This window comes from Vombatus ursinus, unplaced genomic scaffold (genome assembly GCF_900497805.2).
Source record: "Vombatus ursinus unplaced genomic scaffold, bare-nosed wombat genome assembly UNPS02010193.1, whole genome shotgun sequence".
NCBI classification, from domain to species: Eukaryota; Metazoa; Chordata; class Mammalia; order Diprotodontia; family Vombatidae; genus Vombatus; species Vombatus ursinus.
In genome coordinates this window covers 4,913,682-4,932,893 of record NW_020949971.1, presented here as the reverse complement: position 1 = coordinate 4,932,893, position 19,212 = coordinate 4,913,682, and the positions used below count along the sequence as shown (strand labels likewise).

General features: G+C 42.9%; 1 protein-coding gene across 4 annotated transcripts in view; it reads right to left on the bottom strand.

Annotated features, from left to right (window-relative positions):
* Positions 1 to 19,212, bottom strand: part of NRG1 (neuregulin 1) — a 792,976-nt gene that overhangs the window by 37,172 nt on the left and 736,592 nt on the right. For all 4 annotated transcript variants that reach the window (XM_027853664.1, XM_027853666.1, XM_027853665.1 and 1 more), the window contains exon 6: positions 7,763 to 7,892. In XM_027853664.1, coding sequence (XP_027709465.1) covers positions 7,763 to 7,892 — 130 coding nt within the window. The remainder of the gene's footprint in view (positions 1 to 7,762; positions 7,893 to 19,212) is intronic.

The following is a 19,212-nucleotide window of genomic DNA, read 5'->3' as shown; positions in this document are numbered from 1 at the left end:
CTCTCTCTCTCTCTCTCTCTCTCTCTCTCTCTCTCTCTCTCTCTCTCCCTCTCAATTTGAGGGAGCTAAGCTAGTAATAGTCCTAAGACAACTCACTATCTCATTTTTTTTAAGTTCAAAATTCTGTGCGGTATTGTACAATTAGATAAAACAAGCCCTTCTTGTATTTCAATCAAAGTTTTAGGACTTTACTTCATTTTCTGTAGGCGCACTGAAAACATCCTTAAGATAACTTTAATGTCAAACAAGACACCACCATTGGCTCAAATTGCAGTCAGGTTTGCTCTCATTAGCCCATGTGAAGAGGTGTGAAGAGAAGGGAAAACGGATGGCATGAAGGTGAATCCATTGCAACTTTAACTGCAGAATATCCCTGAAACAACATCGCCATATGGAACAGTCTGGGCAGCACAGATACACAATACAAGACTCATTTGTCTCCAACCCTCCATTTTGATCAGTGTTGTTCTTATACTGCTGCATCTCAGAAACTGTTTGAGACAGTGTTGGGTCTCTTTGTTAGCAAATACATCCAGTTTCAAAGAGGATATTATGACTGATGATGAGAACCTATCTTGAACACATGTATTTTGAAGACTCTTCATGGGTTCACGAAGCTGATGTCAAGGTCTTTCTCCATTCCCTTGAGTACATGCATTTGAGTTGGCCAGACAGACATTTCTAACAGTGCTGGTCTGATTTTCTGCAGTCTTGTATTGCAAATTCTGACTCCTCTCCACCCCACAGTCCAGTCGGCTGTTGGGCCAAATTTCGCCCACTCACTAATGGAATCTCTATCTGTGTCTGAATTATTCTTTCCCCGATGTATTGTTACTATTAGTCTGCATATTTCTGAGATGAATCTCATTCTATGATCTATCCATATTCATCATCTCTTCAGGGTCATAAGTGTTTTTCTAATTTCAGTTTAAGCTCTAGTCTTGATATTATCTGTAAAATCCATTGGTTTTCTCAAGGGAAGTTTTGTTTTGTCCACCATTAAAAAAATATCCAATTAGAAAACCTCCAGTAATGACCTTTCTGACTTGGCTTTCTACCCATGTTCTTCACTCCTCTACATATGCATGTGCACACACACACACTCACACACACTGAATCCCCTTCATACAGCTTGCACTGAGAATTCCTGCCAAGCAGGGCTGTACTCATTGACCATTAGCACATGTACAAGCCACTCTGACCTCATGAGTAAATGGAAAGAAATCTAAATTTTACCAAAATGCTAACACTCATCTTTGAGGCTCAAGTTATATGAATTCATTCCACCAGAAAACCCAGGCTTAGAACGGAATCCCTCCAAGCCAGTCCCATCACTTTCTGTCTATACTGTTTACCCTATGGCTCACAAAATGAGCTCTGAAAAGCTGAGTATGAAGCTACATTCTCTCTCTCTCTCTCTCTCTTTTTAATGGTGAGTACTGCAGCTGGGGTTATGTATTTAATCAGATGTGAATTCCCCTGTCATTGCCTTGTATACAAACTTCAATGATCTTCATGGGGAGACTCCTTTGCCCATGTCAGTAACTAAGAAAAACAAAAACATAGAGGAGGAAGAGGATTCCCTGAGTCACCTTGTCTGGTTTTCTGAATTCTGGGAAGACAACACTTTTGAAAAGACCTTGATAAAAGGATTGTCTGTAAGCCCATTAAGGAAGTCATCTCCCTGCCTGAAAGTTCTCCCCACTCCAAGCTATGCTCTGCTTCACCACCAAAGTGATCTTCCTAATGTACAACTGTGACCACATCAGTTCTCCCCCTAGGATACTCCCGTGACTCCCGACTGCCTCCAGAACAAATCATAAAGTCCTCCATGTGCCATTTGAAGCTCTTTACAATCTGGCCCCTTCCTATCTTTGTAGCCTTTGTGCACTTTATTCCACTCCATGATGCAGCTTCATGGGCCTACTTGCAGATTCTCCACCTGCCTTTCTCTCTCCCACCTGTGGGCAGCCCCCATTCCTGGAATACAGCTGTTCTTGACATCCCCATCTTAGCCGCTTGACTTCTTTTGTGACTTTGCTCAAGTTTCACCTTCTGTCGGAGACTGTTTCTATCTCCCTCCAGCTACTACCATCTACTACTTCATCTACTCTGCATATATCTTCAACATATGCTTGTCTCTCCCATTTGAGTGAAAGCTCCCTGAGGGCAGACACCATGTTTTTGCCTTTCTTTGCACACTCAGCCCTTAGAACTGAGCCTAGCATTTAATTATTTCTTACTTTCAGTTTAGACTTACTGCTTGCCTGCCTGCCTGCCTGCCTGATGGAGCAAATAGACTACTGATAGAAGCCCCACAATATGCTCAGGTGGATGGGGAAGGAAAAAAAGGGAGGGAGGGGGAGTAAACACATAGTCCTTGTTCCTGGCACACAAGAAGTGCTTAAGAAATGCTTGTTGATGGACTGACTTCTCCTCTAAATAAAGACGCTAAAAATGTAGGGAGGAGGACAACAGCTCCAATCAGAAAACAACTAGAGAACAATGCTATCATAACTCATAAGTTGTGATGAACAGACTCGTGTTATATGAAAGTCTAAAGAGAAGAACTGGGGCCATGTGGACTGGACTTGTCAGTCCCAGGATTCAGGAAAGTTGGCCCTGATTACAAGGCAATTTTCACCTTGGTGTCCATGAAAATGTCTTCATATCACTTCAGCATTCTCACTCTCATGATTTCATTCTTGTTGCCCTTGACCTCCTCATGTCTGTTTTTCATAATCCACAGTTCTCTTCAAGGTTCCTGGAGATCTTCCCTGATCTTCACTTTCCTTTCTTCTTCTTCAAACTAGCTTGCATTTACTTAGTGGTGTACATGCCATGTTCTCCCACACAAGATGCATGTGCACTTTGAAAGAAGGGACTTGTTTTTGCTGTTGTATCCCCAGCATGAAGCATGGAACTTTACACACAGCAGGTACTTAATAAATGCTACATTTCTGGACTTGAGATGTTGGGGCAGTTTCAGTTATATGGCTCTGTTATGTGGCTTTCTGTATGGTCTCTGGCTGCATTAACCTTGAGTATGTCCCCAATTCTCCCTTCCAGTTGGAGAGGAATTTTTGGGTCCCTACTTCCACTTTCATGCCAATTTCCAGGTAAGGAATTCTGAAGTCAGCTTTGAGGTGTCTCTCCCCTAGGTCCTCCATATGCAACCTGTCACCATATTCAGTCATTTTGTCCTTCAAAATGTCTCTTCATTGCTTTTTGACTCTCCTTTCCCATTGATATCATCCCAGCCTAAGTCTGGGACATTTTGATTTCTTCAATATTCCTTCGATTCCACCTTGGTTCCTTCAATAGCTCCCTGCCTTATGCCTTTCCTTCCTATTAGGATTATTATCTCATGCCTGTCATCTTATTCGATGGAGTTCAGATAGAAATAATCCTAGGAAAAGTTGTTATCTTGTTATTTTTTATACTAAATATCCTATGGACTATTATAAAACAGAATAAAATAACTATCTTTTAGTTATCATCTCATCTTGTCCAATGGGGTTCAGATAGAAAGAGCCCTAAGATGAGTCATTGTCCTGATCTTTAATATTTAATGTCCTACAGTCTTTTGCTCAAGCAATGATTTCTTAGGAGTTGAAAAAAATGTTATTAGGATGTAAACTCACGCTTTGCTGTCTCACTGAAAGCATCTTCCATTCAACTTCAGTAGCAGACAGGACAAAAAGAGTGACCTTGTCCTGTTCCCACATGGCTTTTGACCTCCTCTGCCAGGTCTCAATGCTTTGAAAGCATTTTGTTTCAAGTAGCTTGAGATGATAATCATTTAAAAAGGGGAGTGGGTAGGCAGGAGCCTGGTGGTTTAATTCTAGATCTTCTATTAACAAGCTTGTGAGCAAGGGCAAACCAATGAAAGGCTTCCCTAACCTGTCCCCTCCTTCCTTTCCCATCTTCTTGCACCTTAATCCCCAACACTTACCCTTTGATCCCTTGGGCACAAGAAATCCTAGTTACAATTCTGATGATGGTTCTTGAACTCCCCATGGCCCAGGCTGTAAGGAGATCACCCAGTGAACCTTAAAGGAAGATAGGTAAGGGCTACTTGCTCATGAAAGCCAATGCCTTTTGCTGCCTTTAGATGATCTGAAGAATTCACTCAATTAATACAGAGAAAAAGTTGCACCAAAGGGATGAGAATTGTCAGGGTTCTCCTTCAACCCACGTGTAGAAGAAAGTCAAGGCCACTCAAAAATCTGTCTCCAGAGTTATTTTCAACTTTTTTTTTTAAACCTGGTAAATCCCCATGCAACCCTTGATCCAGGCCAACACACCAGGGTGGTCTGTCCCAGTGCTGTCCATGCCAGTCATCCCCCCCCTCCCCCAAGACACCTGAGGCTGAGGGCAACCGGAGAGAAGTCCCGAACAATGACCCACCTTCAGTTAGGAGCAAAGCTGCTTTCTACTGATGTGGCCAGCACCTCTGACAGATGAACCATACGCAAAATATGAATTCACTAACAAAGCAGACATATGTTCAGCAAGTGCTAAAGTTTGTTTTTTTTTTTCCTCTAAGTGGTCTAGTGAGAAATGTATCATGTAAAATATGGCCTCTGACCTGCATGATGCAGAAAGCAGGGTATTAAGATCACATTTTGAAAAGTCCATAATTAGCACAGGAGTTACAATGCAAATTAGAGACTGTGTTTCTGTAGCTATTCTAAGTTCACAGAGTATCTCCCCTTATGACCGTCTTGGGAGGGAGAGATGCAATTATGATTAGCCACATTTGTAAGTGAGGAAACTGAGGAAACGGGGACAGAACTGGCATTGGAACTCAGGCATCTCCCAAATATCAGAGCCTGCAGCACCCTCAAAGGTGCCCTCTTCTGTTGGAAAAGGAAAGCCACCCAGCACTATGAGCTAGCTGAGATATAGGGGAGGCATTTGTTTTGCATTTTAGGCAAACGTATGAAGGAAGGCCAACGGACCGGGCAGCCTTAGACAGCTTCCTGGGCCTCGCTTGGCTCCTGTATTCTTATTTCTAAAAGGATAGGCTGGCTCAGATGACCTCCAAGGTTTTTTGTTGTTGTTCAGTCATGCCTGAACTCTTCATGACCCCATTTGGGGTTACTGGAGTGGTTTGCCATTTCCTTCTCCAACTCATTTTACAGATGAGGAAACTGAGGCAAGCAGGGTTAAGTGACTCAGCCAGAGTCACAAAGTTAGTAAGAGATTGAGTCTGGATTTGAATTCAGGTTCTCCCGGCTCCAGGGCCAGTGCTTTAACCTCTGTGCCACCTAGCTACCCCTTCCAAGGGTTTAAGTAGAGGTCAAAATCCTGTGAGTGTATGTCAAGGCAGGACTTTGGAGCATGGGATTCTGGGGCCTCATCACAGGGCAGGGTCTCTGACTTTGAACTAAATATGGTGACCATAGGAGATGCCTAGATGTCACAGACTCAGAGACTGCCCCAGAATCCGTTTCTAAGACATTGCTTGACACAGGACAAGTCGCCTGAACCAGTTCTTCCTCTTCAGGATCTATCTAGAGGAATGCTACGAGCAGAGTTGAGCATATCTGTCTTTGGTCTACTGTCCAATACCACCAGAATGCATTTAAGTTTCTAAAGACCTTTCTCAACTCTTCTTTCATTTTAGAGGAGGAGAAGACGAGGATCTGAGGCTGGAACTCAGGTCTTCCCGACTCTGGGCTGTGCACTCTCTCTGTTCTGCCACCAAGATAGCCAGTAATCCTGTGTTTATGAAGATCAGAGTCTGCTAGGATTAGATTGCCTTGTTTTATGGTTGAGAAAACCAAAACCCAAAGGCAAGAAGGAGCTGGTCAAAGCCACATGGTCTGGAAGAACCCTAGAACCCCAGAACTCTGGAATGTCTTCTTCTTAGTCTGGTATTCTACTGCAAGGAGGAAGCTAGCAGAGATTTTTCCAAGGTCACACAGCTAATCAGTGGCTAAGATAAAATCTAATTCTCCTTATTATCAACCCTCTGATTTTCCTACCGTCCATGTGTCTATATCTTTCTATATCTATAGCAACATCTACTTCTATGTGTATGTTTGATATGATGCTTTAAAAATCATAAAGTACCTTATAGACATTATGACTTTGATTATTGATTTGATTATTTGATGCTCCTTTATGTAAATAATGTCTCTGCTTTTCTTTCCTTCACTTGGCTACCCCCAACCCATTCAAACAAAGTAAGTTCCCTTCTTTTAGAAGGTGCTGAAACAGAATTCTCTCATCACCTAGATGCTGATATTGAGTGATGGAGAACTGAGTTCATTGACTTTTGTTGATTTTTTTTTTCCACCTGAAATGACTAATGATACTAACAGAGAGTTATACCATGTAGAGATGGAAGGGACCTGGGTGATCATGTAATCTCTAGCCCCTCATTTTGCACATGGGGAAACTGAGGCCCACAGACCATTTTGTCCACATGTAGAGTAAAGGCTTCAGTGACTGACGTGTGCACATCCAAGGTCCACTTCTAGGGCAATGGATAATTATATGCAAGACCCAGGCTATTATTTCTTTATATTTGTATTTATATTTCTTTATATTATATCTTTATTTCCCTTCTTTTATGTATTTATCTGTAAGCTAAGATGGCCATTTCTACTTGGAATGGCACCCAGCACACGCCTGATGCTTTGAGCCATTTGGATCATTGCTTATCCCTATGATTTAACCAATGATTGTCCTTCAAGTGACACCAGCGGAGTCCCGGCGGCTCCCGAGGGCAGGAGAGCCTAGACATTTTCTTTTGCTTTCCTGAGGCACTGCTGTCTTGAGTCACATCCTTCTAATCAGCTAATATTTGCTGAGAGGAGGAGGGTAGACTACGTCATCCTGCATTCCAAATGGGAGCTGAAGTTTCCAAATGTAGCCCAGAATTATTTCTCAAATGAGTCTATAAGATTGTGATTCTATTTGAAAACTCGTCATACTATAGGCGCTGAATTAAATTAAATTAAATGTAAACAGCAGCTAAATGAGCTTAATTGTCTGTATTGGTGTTTCATGTTGTCCCTAATAAAGCATTTAATTGAAAAGTGCACGGCCCAATGAAATCTCTGAAATCTCTTGTTCTGCATTTTCATAGGTGAAGTGTTAAGAATAAATGATAATGTCCTTCCCTTGTGTGGAGATGCTTTTACAAGGGGCATTCATTATCCCTCTTAAATAATTGGAGTGCTAATAAAAAGGGGATGGTAAATAACCTTTGACAATGCATAAAGTGAGCAGTACTCAATGAACTTCTGAAAGGTCGACGTTCAACCAACCTTTAAATTGACCAACCTTTTAATTTGAATTCTCTACAAAATCATTGTTACCCAATTTGGAAATTCGAAGGCTAATGAACATGTTGTCTCAGTGACATACACGTTGGCAAGAGAGCAGTATTCCAGCCATGTCACAAACATCACCCGAGATGAAGCATGGTCAGTGGCACTGAGCTTACTTCACACACTGGATGAAAGCATGGCACCATCGGTCTCATGCTTTAGTCCTCTGGGGACTCTTCATCCTTATGTAAACACAAAGTGCCAACCAGAAGGAGAGAAATAACCACAGCTTGGCCAGAAGGACTGGGGAAATGACCACCAGATGAAGGAACATTTACCCAAAGCCTGTCCCTCTAAACCACACGACCAAGCTGGCACAAGCAACTGCCAGACACAATACTCATTGGAAAGAAGGGATCTCCTTCAGCAGCAGGGGCTGTGAAGGAAGGCTTGAAAAGAGGGATGCAGGATCTTACTTGCATGAGTATCTGGAGGGGTTTGATGGATCCTTGACTATGAAGCACTCTCCCCCATTCACGCAGAAAGTCTTATCCTTCTCCGCGCATTTGACGAGATGGCTTGTTCCAGCTGTGGATGTTGAGGTGGCTGAATGGGAGACAAAAGAGGCAGAAAAACTCAATTTCCTCACTACAATCAGTCTTCTTGTTTCAATTCTATAGAAAGAAAGTTAGTAGTTTAAAAAAATCTGGTGCCTTCTTGGTCTTCTTTATGTAAGGTAAGCCCAAAATTTCTTGGGATAGTTGATGAGAACAGAAGAACTAGAGCAAACTGTCATACCCAACTTGATCACTAGCCACACCTCTCAGACATGCCCCCTTTTCTCTTTTGCCACCGCTCCTCGCTGGTACAGATCCTCGTCACCTCACACCTGTATTATTGCCATAGCAGCTAGTGGGTCCGCCTGTCTCAAGCCTTTCCCCACTCCAATCCAATCATCACTCAGCATTGAAAGTGATTTTCCTAAAGCATAGATCCAAAGATGTTACCAACTACACAATAAATTCCAGTGGTTCTCTGTTGCCTCCAGGATCAAATGCAAAATGCCCCATTTGAGATTCAAATCTCTTCACAACCTAGCCCTTACACCTTACTCCCCATCATGTATTGGTGACACTGGACTCCTCGGTGTTTCACAAACCAGACATTTTGTGACTTGGCTCCAGACACTTTTCTGGGGCCATTCGCCATGCCTGGAATGCTCTCCCCTCTCTTGCCTTGACCACTGACCTCTCTGGTTTCCTTTAAGTCCCCACTAAAATTTCATCTTCTAGAGGAAGCCTTCTCTAACCCCTCTTGATTCCAGTGCCTTCCCTCTGTTAATTACTTCCTGTTTATCCTGTGTATAGTTTGCTTCATATATATTTGCTTACATGTTGTCTCCCCTATTGGACTGTAAGTTCCTTGAGGGCAGGGACTGGCTTTTGCCTCTTTTTGTATCCCTAATACTTAACACAGTGCCTGGCACAAGGCAGATGTTGAATGAATGTTTATTGATTGATTGTTATTATTATTTAATGACTTGCCTGTGTTCAGATTGGAAGTATTTGTTAGAAGCAGAACTTGAGCCTAGGATTTGCTAACATCAGAGAGAAACAGGAAAGGATCTGTTTCTCAAGGTGAATGAATAGTGTCTGATTTACAAATAGGATCAAGTTAGAACTTGAAGAATCAGTAAAAAGTTTTGTCAAACAAAAAGCCTTCCCTCAAATAGAAAAACAGTAAAACAGCAAACATCACTGGAGTCATTTCCTCAAGAACTTTGGAGAGGGCACCCATATCTAGAGCAGAGGATTGGGCTGGATACTTACAATGGTCCCACCCAGTTCTGTGATTCCCTGAGCCTATGCACTAAACTTCAAATAATTAATGATTTTGTTTTACTTAATTAATTAAGGTTGGTTTGATTGGTTGGTTAAGAGTTATCATTGGTCCAACTCCAGAATGCTTGGCCAGCATGGTGTATTAAGTAGCAGCTGTTGTAGTGACGTAGCCCAACCCTTCAATGGGATGGCACCAGCTGGGCATATGGAGTCCAGTCCATTCCCCATGTGACCGTCCAGCATAGAAAACCAATGGCAACCACGAAGTTAGGAGCAAAGACAATTGTACTATTTACACTGAAGTATAAAACCTGCTGTTTACATGACACATTTACATGATGCCATTTGCAAAGTGCTCTACAGACATTATCTCATTTCAGGCCCCCAAAGACCCTTTGAGGCAGGTAGTATAAGTCTTATCATGATCTCCATTCCAGCTGAGGGAACCAGGGTTCAGAGAGCTTAATCAACTGGGGTCCATAGTCACACAACTAGTAAGTATCAGAGGAGAAATTTGAACCCAGGTCTTCCTAACTCAGGCATAACTAAATGGTTCAGTTCAATAGAACACCAGACCTGGAGTCGGGAAGATTTGAGTTCAAATCTGGCCTCAGACGCTTACTCACTGTGTGACCCTAGGCAAGTCATTTAATCCTGTTAGCCTCAGTTTCCTCATCTGTAAAATCATCTAGAGAAGGAAATGGCAGATCACTCTATTATCATTGACAAGTAAATGCCAAAAGGGATCCCAAAGAACTGGACAAGACTGAAATGATAGAACCACAACCACCTTCCTAACTCAAAACCTAGCCCTTGATCCTCTGTACCTTGATACTACCCATTGAAGATATTTTTCACTAATTGGAGAAATGTCACACTAAAAGCAAAAGAAAACACTCCCAACCATCCACTGTGTACCCACTATTGTAATTGTTAGCTTTTTAAATACTTTCCTACCTCCTGCACTAGTTCTAGGGAGGTAACAGAAAGAAAGTTGGCCTAGGGGTGTGGACCCCAAGCTCAAAGCTTAACGCAATCATTTGTAATCTGCATAAACAGGATGGGTCAATTTGACTTCTCTGAAGTTTTCTCCTCAGCTGGTAAATGGGGATGTACCACTATCACGCTGTAAGCCTTACAGTGCTCAGGAAATGCCAGTTGTCCCTCTTGTTCTGAGTTCCCAGAGCCTCTGGTGTCTTTCTTTGTCTGCAATCTCTCTCCCCATTTCCTTTTTTTTAATTCTTACTCCATGTTCTACTTATTTATGGGTGTGCCTTCTAACCTGGCTTCCTTCTCCCACACTGGCCTTGCTAATTGTGCATGAGTAAGGCTTCAGATTTTTGTGTCTGCCTAGGCCACATAATTCACAGTTTGAATAGTCATCCCTGCGATTACCCAAGACTTGAATTCTCTTCTCTCAGGTCATTTTTGGGTCCATTTTTACTCTTCTTACCCTTTCTACTGAAACTGAGGAGGAAAGGGAGAGAAATACACCTTGATATTAGTTAAAATGGGATGAAGATTTTGATGGAAAAGGAAAAATGAATGAAAGATTGAAACGTGGAAGTGGTGGTGGTGGTGGCTGAGGAGTGTGTAGGGGGTTAGTTGAGGATGTCAAAGCAGCCCACGATTCCCATTACAGCATTCATTTGGAAATGGTTCCATGGTCTATTTTTTGTGCCTTGTTGCACGTATCTTACAAAAGTAATTCAGTCTCCAAAAATGTCTACAAAACATGAAATAAAAACTGCAAAGGACATGGAGGAAAGATAATCCTCACTCTTCTTTTACTTGTTTATATCTTAATGTATATATCAGAAATGGGGGAGGGGTGGGGATGGGATTTGTGTAGCTTGCTTTGGAAACTCCTGGGACAGATAATATTTCTGCAATAATGCATACAGTTCTAATCTCCTCATCTAAAGATTCATCTCTGTAAGTGCTGCAAATCGTATGTTTATTCATTCTTACCAAATACTAGAAAGGGAAAGCTTCGGGTTCAATCATCTATTTGACACAGGCAATGATGGATATTCTTCCACGGGATTAAAAAAAAAAAAACCTGCCCCAAGTCGTTCGCATTCCATTAGCACTTGTTCCCTTTGATGAAGGGTGATTGGGTTATAAGATCATAGATTTAGAACTGGAAGGGAACTCAGACATAGGACGAGTCCTTGTGATTCATTCTTGGTCCAGAAAAAGGCATTTGAATGCCCAGTAACCACGTGGTTTAGCATGCATGGCAGGTTGCTTAGCTATTTTTTTCATAGCTCAGTAGTAAGGGCTGTACGTCTCTTTCAGAACAAACTTTGTTTTAGCAGAGTACAAAAATAAATTCTCCATATAAATCATACAGACCAGCTGTGTGCAGGAAAGAGACACATTGGGCCTATTTTTCATGTTCTTTCCAACTATTTTAAGGATAGCATCATATTGGCCAAGAAAGAGGAATGCTTTTTTTTTAAATGGGAAGACCATGAAGGGTCCTTTATCTAACCCTTGGAAATAAGACTATCTTTATCATGACTCCTAGTGGAATACAGTTTGTTATGAAGCTCCGATGTGTAACTCCCTTCCTTCTTTCAGAGAGAGCTCAGATTATGACTGGGTTCACAGAACCTCTGACAGTGAATTGAGGAACATTTGGTGAAAACAAAGCCAGAGCTTTCTCCAGCAACATGTCGGCTAAAGGACCACGGAGGCTGATTACAGAATCAGAAAGCAGCACTGAACCTCCAGCTGAGGCCAGGGAGGCACTATATATGATTCCAGGAACTCAGAACCGGTTGCTAAGGTCAGAGACATGCTGTCACTGCTGGTCACTCCCGGCTATGGATGGCAACTTATGGGCCTTTCAGATTTCCACCAGGATTCTTTCTACTCCTTACAGTTTGGCCGAGTGAAAAACCTAATCAGGCCTATTGCTTTTCAGGTATTATCCCTTCTCTGTCTCAAATATACATGCTTTATGGCAAAATCACCCAGAAATCATAGATCCAGACAATACAAGGTCTTTGTTTCCTTCCTTCTTTTAATTCCATTTGGAAACATTCTCTGTCTCTGAGGGAGAACTATCACTACGGACATACCAGAGGGAACCCAAGAAGACATTGATGAGTAAACTCTAGGAGACAATTAAGAAAACTGAGCTCATTCAATACACAATGACCATGCTCTCCATTTTACCCCCACACCCTGAAACTTCATTTCTATGACAAGTACACTCATACTTTGGGAGGTCCTCATTTCCCTCTCCCCGCTTCCTGGGTTCCCTTCAAGTCTCAGCTAAAATCTCATCTTCCCTAACAAGCTTCTTCCCGTCCCCCTTAATGCTCATACCTTCTTTTGCTTGGTTATCACCAATCTAGTCTTTATATCATATATATATACATATATATAATATATATGTGAATATGAACACACACACACACACACACACACACACACACACACATCTATAAGTACTTGTTTAAATGTTGCCCCCCCCTCCCAGACTGAGCTCCTTGACAGTAGAGACTGTCTTCAGGCTTTTTGTGTGTCTCCAGGGCCTGGCACATAGGTAACACCTCATAAATGCTGGTTGATCAACTAACTGTGTTACCTTGAGACAAGTGATAAATATTTTAAAATTAAATTTGTCTTTCCATGCCAAGTGTCTAGCACAGTGCCTTGCACACAAAAGAGTCTTCATAAATGCTTGTAGGATTGAATTGAATAGGAAACTCAGAATATAAGATTACAGGAAGGGATCTTTGAAATATAGTTCAGGAGGTGTTAACAAGTCCGTGAACTCTTATTTTTAAAAAAAATCTTTCAATATGTGTTCTTTTTTATTCTATGTATTTTATTTTATACATTTAACAATATTCTGAGGAGTCCCCAAACCTGTCAAAGAAGTCCATGACACAAGAACAGATTAAGAACCCCTGATCTAATTTATGCACCAGCTTTTCAGAATGGGAAACTGAGGCCTAGATGCATGAAGTGATTTATTTGCCCAGGATCACAGATGTGGCAGAAATAACGTCTTAGATGGCGGTGCCTGATCAGGCAGGGCCTGATTTTCCATATCTGATGAATGGCTAGGTTAGTTTTTTGGGGTTTTTTTGGGGGGTGGGGTACTTAAGTCATCCTCAAAATCAAATCGGCCCATGGGACTAATGCTCAAACCACAGACAGCTTCCTGGAGGACCAAGGACACGTGTCTGTGGCTGAGATGTCAGAACTTCTTCCCATTTGTCCAGGATACTTATATAATCAACCCAGAAGCAGGAGAGCTGGGTTCAGCTGGATCAATGATAGATCCTTATGCAGTATCCTTTCCAGGCTGTGACTCAGTAGACTTTCTTTGGTTAACTAACTGCTCAATGATTTAAGAGTGTCTCACCCCATTTGAATACTAAATGTCTACCCTCTGATCAGCCTCAATCAGGCTGATCTACAACAGAGAGCTATTAAATGGCTAATCTGCACTTCCGACACAGATCTGCCAATTCGAACCCAAGGCTCCTACCCACCATAGTGCCTTACTTTATTATTTTCATTACGTTTCCTGCCTGTCTGAAAAATACTAAGACAGCTTTACTTGGTATGTTTGGAGCTCACGTAAGACTGGGAAAAATTCAATGGTACATGGGAATGGATTTGACTAATGGCATCTCCTTTGACCTGCTAACTTGCCTAGTTATAGGATATAGGTCTGTATCATGGTGGAATTAGGAGCCTAAGCCCATTCTATGTACAAGAACGGAGAGACAGGAATAGCTGCTCTCAGGTGGTGGGGTGGGGGAGGGGGACAGGCATATAGGCAGGACGTCCTGGGAAAGGGATACCTGGAATAAACAGGATCTAGTAAGGGACAGGGTACTGTTTATTGCCAGAAAGCATGTAAGGAAGACTGATGTATATAATACGGTGCCTGGCACATGATAAGCACTTAATAAATGCTTATTTGTCTAATAAACACTTCACCTATCTGTAGCTTATACATCACTGCCATTCACAATTGGGTGGAGGTTCTACTTGAGTATGGACCCAAAGTATAATGTGAAAATGATTAGATATGGGTGGGGAGTCAGAGGAGAGGGAATAGTTACTGGGGAAAATGCACCAGGGCAGAGGAAGGTGAAGAAGCCCACTTGCATGGATATGGGGATATCTTAGGTATCTGTAAGGATCAACAGAACTGCACTAGTCTCTGGGTGCACAGTGGGGCTACATTCCTGGAGGTCAAATACAACTATGGAAAAACCTATATCACGGGGCAGCTAGGTGGCGCAGTGGATAGAGCACCAGCCCTGGACTCAGGAGGACGTGAGTTTGAATCTGGCCTCAGACATATAACACTTACTAGCTGTGTGACCCTGGGCAAGTCACTTAACCCCAACTGCCTTGCAAAAAAACAAACAAACAAACAAAAAAACAACAGAAAAACCTACATCACAAAGAACTCAGGTTACTGTAGAACCCCAGGCGCCATCACTACTAGAGTGGGTGAGAACTCATAAACTCTTAAGTTTTAGACCAGGATCTGGTTTGACGGTGAGATGACGTTGCAATGGCTCTGGATGGAAATGAACAAGAAGCCCGCACTATACCAGGCCCTCACGCTCAGAACAAGCCTCCTGGATCCCTCCATACCACGGACAGACTAAGGTGAGTACAGACAAGCAGAGGACATTCACTTCTTCGTAGCACTTCCATTCATTCGCTCATTCAACCACGTTTATTGAGAACTGATTAAATCCTGGCTAGGCGTTGGACTCATCTGTGCTCTGGGAAGCATCCCACTCTGTGGACCTGCTGCCATTGGACTCAGAACTTCAACATTGGACCGTGAGCTACCAAGCCAGTTGTTGTTGTGATATATGACTATGACTAAATGTCTTACTCTCTTTTGCTTTTAAGTAAGGAGAGAAATTCTTTACCTTGTTCTGCTTTTTGGAAGGAGTGCTACTGCCCATTTGAGAGGAAATGTGGTATGATGGGGGGGGCAGCTAAGTGGTGCTACAGTGGATAGAGTGCTGGGCCTGAAGTCAGGAAGACTCCTCTTCCTGAGTTCAAATCTGGCCTCAGACACTTACTAGCTGGTGACCCTGGACAAGTCACCAACCCCGTTTACCTCCATTTCTTCATCTGTAAAATGGGCTGGAGAAGGAAATAGCAAACCACTATCGCATCTCTGCTAAGAAAACCCCAAGTGGGGTCCTAAAGAGTCAGAAACGACTGAAAGATGACAACAACAAGCTCTGTGACTCTGGGCAAGTCACTTAACCTCTGGGAGAAGGAGTTTCCTCATCTGGAAAGTGGGGAGAATGGTATCTTTAATACCCACCTCACAGGGTTTCTGTGAGGGTCAAATGAGACAATGAGCTAATGGACTTGAAACCTGTGAGTGATCTTTAAATATCAGTTATGATTGTGATGATCGTGAACGTCTGAGCCCCCGCTAGAGCACCCACCGTGTTAATTCCAAACAGAATCATGAATGTATAGAGCCAGCCTGGCTGCATCAGCTGCAATGGGGTTAACATGTTCAACTCTCTGCTCTGCTTAGAGGTTAAAGTAGAAGACCTTAAACATATTGGAAACATTAACAAAATCTGAAGCATGCAACGGTTGACTCTCTGATTCAGCCAGGTCAGTCGAGCGAAAAGACGCTTAAAAGAAATGTTCTGACTTGGGTTAGACCGTGCTTAAAAAGAGAAGACTGGAGAAAATCAAGGATCTTCCACATGCAATGAGTTTGCACGTGTCTGTGAGAACAAATCCGCTATTTTAAACCTCCCAGCCCAGCCTAATTTGTAGATTAGAGAAATTAAGCCTCTTTCTTTCACAGCCAAAAACTATCTCCCACAGTGACTGAAGACCTCCAAAGCAACTCCAGGTTTCTGGCCATTTCTACCAAACACAGTTCAAAAAAACAATTCCTGCTGAAGCTCTGGCTTTTGGTGTGTTTGTTTTCAAGAGCCCTTGCCTCATGGGTGTGGCAGACAGCTGTGGTGGAGCGGAGCCATTCCCCCAGGCTGAGACCCAGGGAGTCACGCATGGGAACCCTGCGACAATGAGCAATGGCCACTCTCGCAGTGCTTCTGGGCCCCTGGGTCCAAGACCTTGGACTGTCATCCTCAGTGGGATGGATTCTCACCCACATGGCTCATGATCACTTATAGAATGCCACTCAATGGATGTGAGGAAAAGTTACCAAAACAGTAGCCTACGACACTTTAGTCTGAATTGAATAGTTTTCTATTTCTATGCACAAGACATGCGCTGTCCCTACACAATTGTCACAAGGATTCTTGGTAGCTTACCTTCAAGATCTGTAGCGGCTATGCGTCCCGACACAGGGAAATGCATGCTGTCCTGCTCTCTGGTGTCTCTTAATAGAGAATATTACCCAAACTGGTCCGCTTCCTTGGGCTACAGAGCCTCCAGAATCGCTCACCAAGGATGCGGGGGAGGACCAGTGGGGAAATTGAGAAGGATACGGGCGGGCGAGCTCCCTTCTCGTGCGGCTCTACAAGCCCAACAGAGGAGCCTCAGCTCCGTCTGCTGCTTGGTTTCTGCAGATGCCAGCAGGATTTCAGTTGCCCAGAATGACAGAAGAACGATCGAGCCTCCAGAGGACAGGAAGTAGAGTGCCAGGCTCAAAGCCACGGAAGAAAGAATGCTCTACCTGCTGGCGTGCAGCCTGGCAGGCAGGAGCAAGACTCCTTGCCTTGGGGAATTGACAAGAACCCTTGACTTCTTCCCAAAAGGAAGGGCTGATGGGGGGAGAAAGGACGGCTGGGGTAGGCTCTGGGCTCCCTGAGTCAATACCGGTATTTATAGCGGCCCACATGGTCACCAGACCTTCACATCACTAATCTCCGAGGAGGAAGGAAGGACAGAAAGGACGCTTCCAGTTCACTAGCCCAACCAGAAGCCTTCTCCACGTGGAGCATGAAGGGAATGCCTTCTCTAAGCAGAATGCTTCTCTCCACAGGTGAACATGCTCTGGCAGATGACAAGAAGCAAGTCCTCACACCAGGCCGCCAGACATGGCCCGCTCTCTGCACGGTCCTGGCTCCTCTCTCCTGACTAGCCGTGGGACTGGACACAGATCGCTCTCTGAGCCTCTCTTCCTGTAGCTGTCAAACGGGGATATCAGGACCCAGCCTTCCTGCCGTGCAGGGCACAGGAGGAGAAGGAGCAATGGGGGTAAAGGTAATGAAAACCCTTTGAAATCAAACTGACAATGTAAACCGTTAGCAGGAATTCTTACCTGGGAACTCATGACCTTTTAAAAAAAAAACAATTGTTCTAGCCACTGCTCAGATTTTTACAATCTAACCAATAGCTCACAGATGCTCAGATTCCTTAAGAATCTGGCTAGTATGGCAGATCTTTAATAAACCTTGTTTTTGGCTGAAAAAAAAATACAATTGCATTTCAATACAATTGGTTTTCTTTGGAATTCTATGTATTTTATTTTATGCATTTAACATCATGATTCTTAGGAGGAGTCCACAGACCTCAGCAGGCTACTGCACGGGGTCCATGTAACACAAAATTTTAAGCACCCCTATGTTAGAGGTTGGCTATTAGCAATACAGGCAATGAGGGGGCACAGGGCACAGAGCACTGGGCCTGGAGTCAGAAGGACACATCTGCCTGAGTTCAAATCTGGCCTTAAATACTATCTGTGTGACCCTGGGCAAGTCATTTAACCTTGTATGCTTCAGTTTCCTCACCTGTAAAATGAGCTGGAGAAGGAAATGGCAAATCACTCTTTGCCAAGAAAATCCCAAATGTGGTCACCAAGAATCAGACATGACCGAAACGACTGAACAATGGTGAAGGAATGGGATGAGATGGTCCCTAGGGCATCTTACAGCCTCACATTTATGATTGATCTTTTCTTCCTGCGTTTCCTACTCTCTCAGGTGAAGGCCTAGTTTCCTTTAATGTCCTTTTCAGATCAAGGAGTTCTGACTCAATGAGTCCAAATTAATTCTTCTCTTCAGGCTCTGCTTTCTCCTCTAGAAAATAAAGGGATTGGAGACAATCTCTGAGGACTCTTCAAACCCTGCATCTCACTGGGGATCCCTGGTTCATATTTGGCCCTTAATCTTCTGTCTCATGGGATCACCAATGGCTCCCCATTGCATCCCCAAATGAAGGCCATCTCTCTTTGTTTGCTTTACAAATGACCACATTCCCAAAGACCAAAGAAAGTATGTTGAGACCAATTATTTACACCATTCATGAGACCAACAAATATTTATCGAGTATCTGTGTTAAAGGCCTTGTGCTAGGCACATTGTGGGATAAGAAGGGCGTGGGCTTTGGCCTCAAGCCATTTATACTTTAGATGGGAAGTTGAATGCCAAAGTTGTCTTTGTAACCCAGCCTAGTACCGTGCCTGACATGTAGTAGGCACCTGAAAAATACTTGCTTAATTGAAATCAATTGGATTAGCTTACAAAGGGGTTCACTGAGGGCCTAACATTAAATCTTAGGACCCATAACATCTGAGGGATCATTTATGAAATATCCATTAATTGTTTTCAATTTTTTTCTAATATTATTTTTAATTTTTTTAAATTGAATTTCTAAATTCTTTCTCTCCCTCCAGCTCCTCCCCCACTCACTGAGAAGGCAAACAATGATATTAATTGTACATGTGAAATCAAGCAGAACATGCATTAGCCATGGCACAAAAAAAGCAAGAAAAATAATGAAAGTGAGGGAAATTATGCTTCACTTTACACTCAGAGTTTACCGATTCTCTCTGGAGATGGACCACATCTTTCATCATGGATCCTTTGGAATTGGCATGAATCATTGTATTGGTCAGAGTAGCTAAGTCTTTCATAGTAGATCATATTATAATATTGTTGTTATTTTATACAATGCTCTCCCGGTTCTGCTCACCCCATTCTGCATGGCTTCACGTAGTTCTTCCCATGTTTTTCCAAAACTATCCTGCCCATCATTCCTTATGGCACAATAGGATTCCATGAAACCACTTGTTTCCGAGAGAAATGAAGCAGAAGATATGTATGGCTCTCTGGGCATTCAAAGAGGGACCACAGATAAAG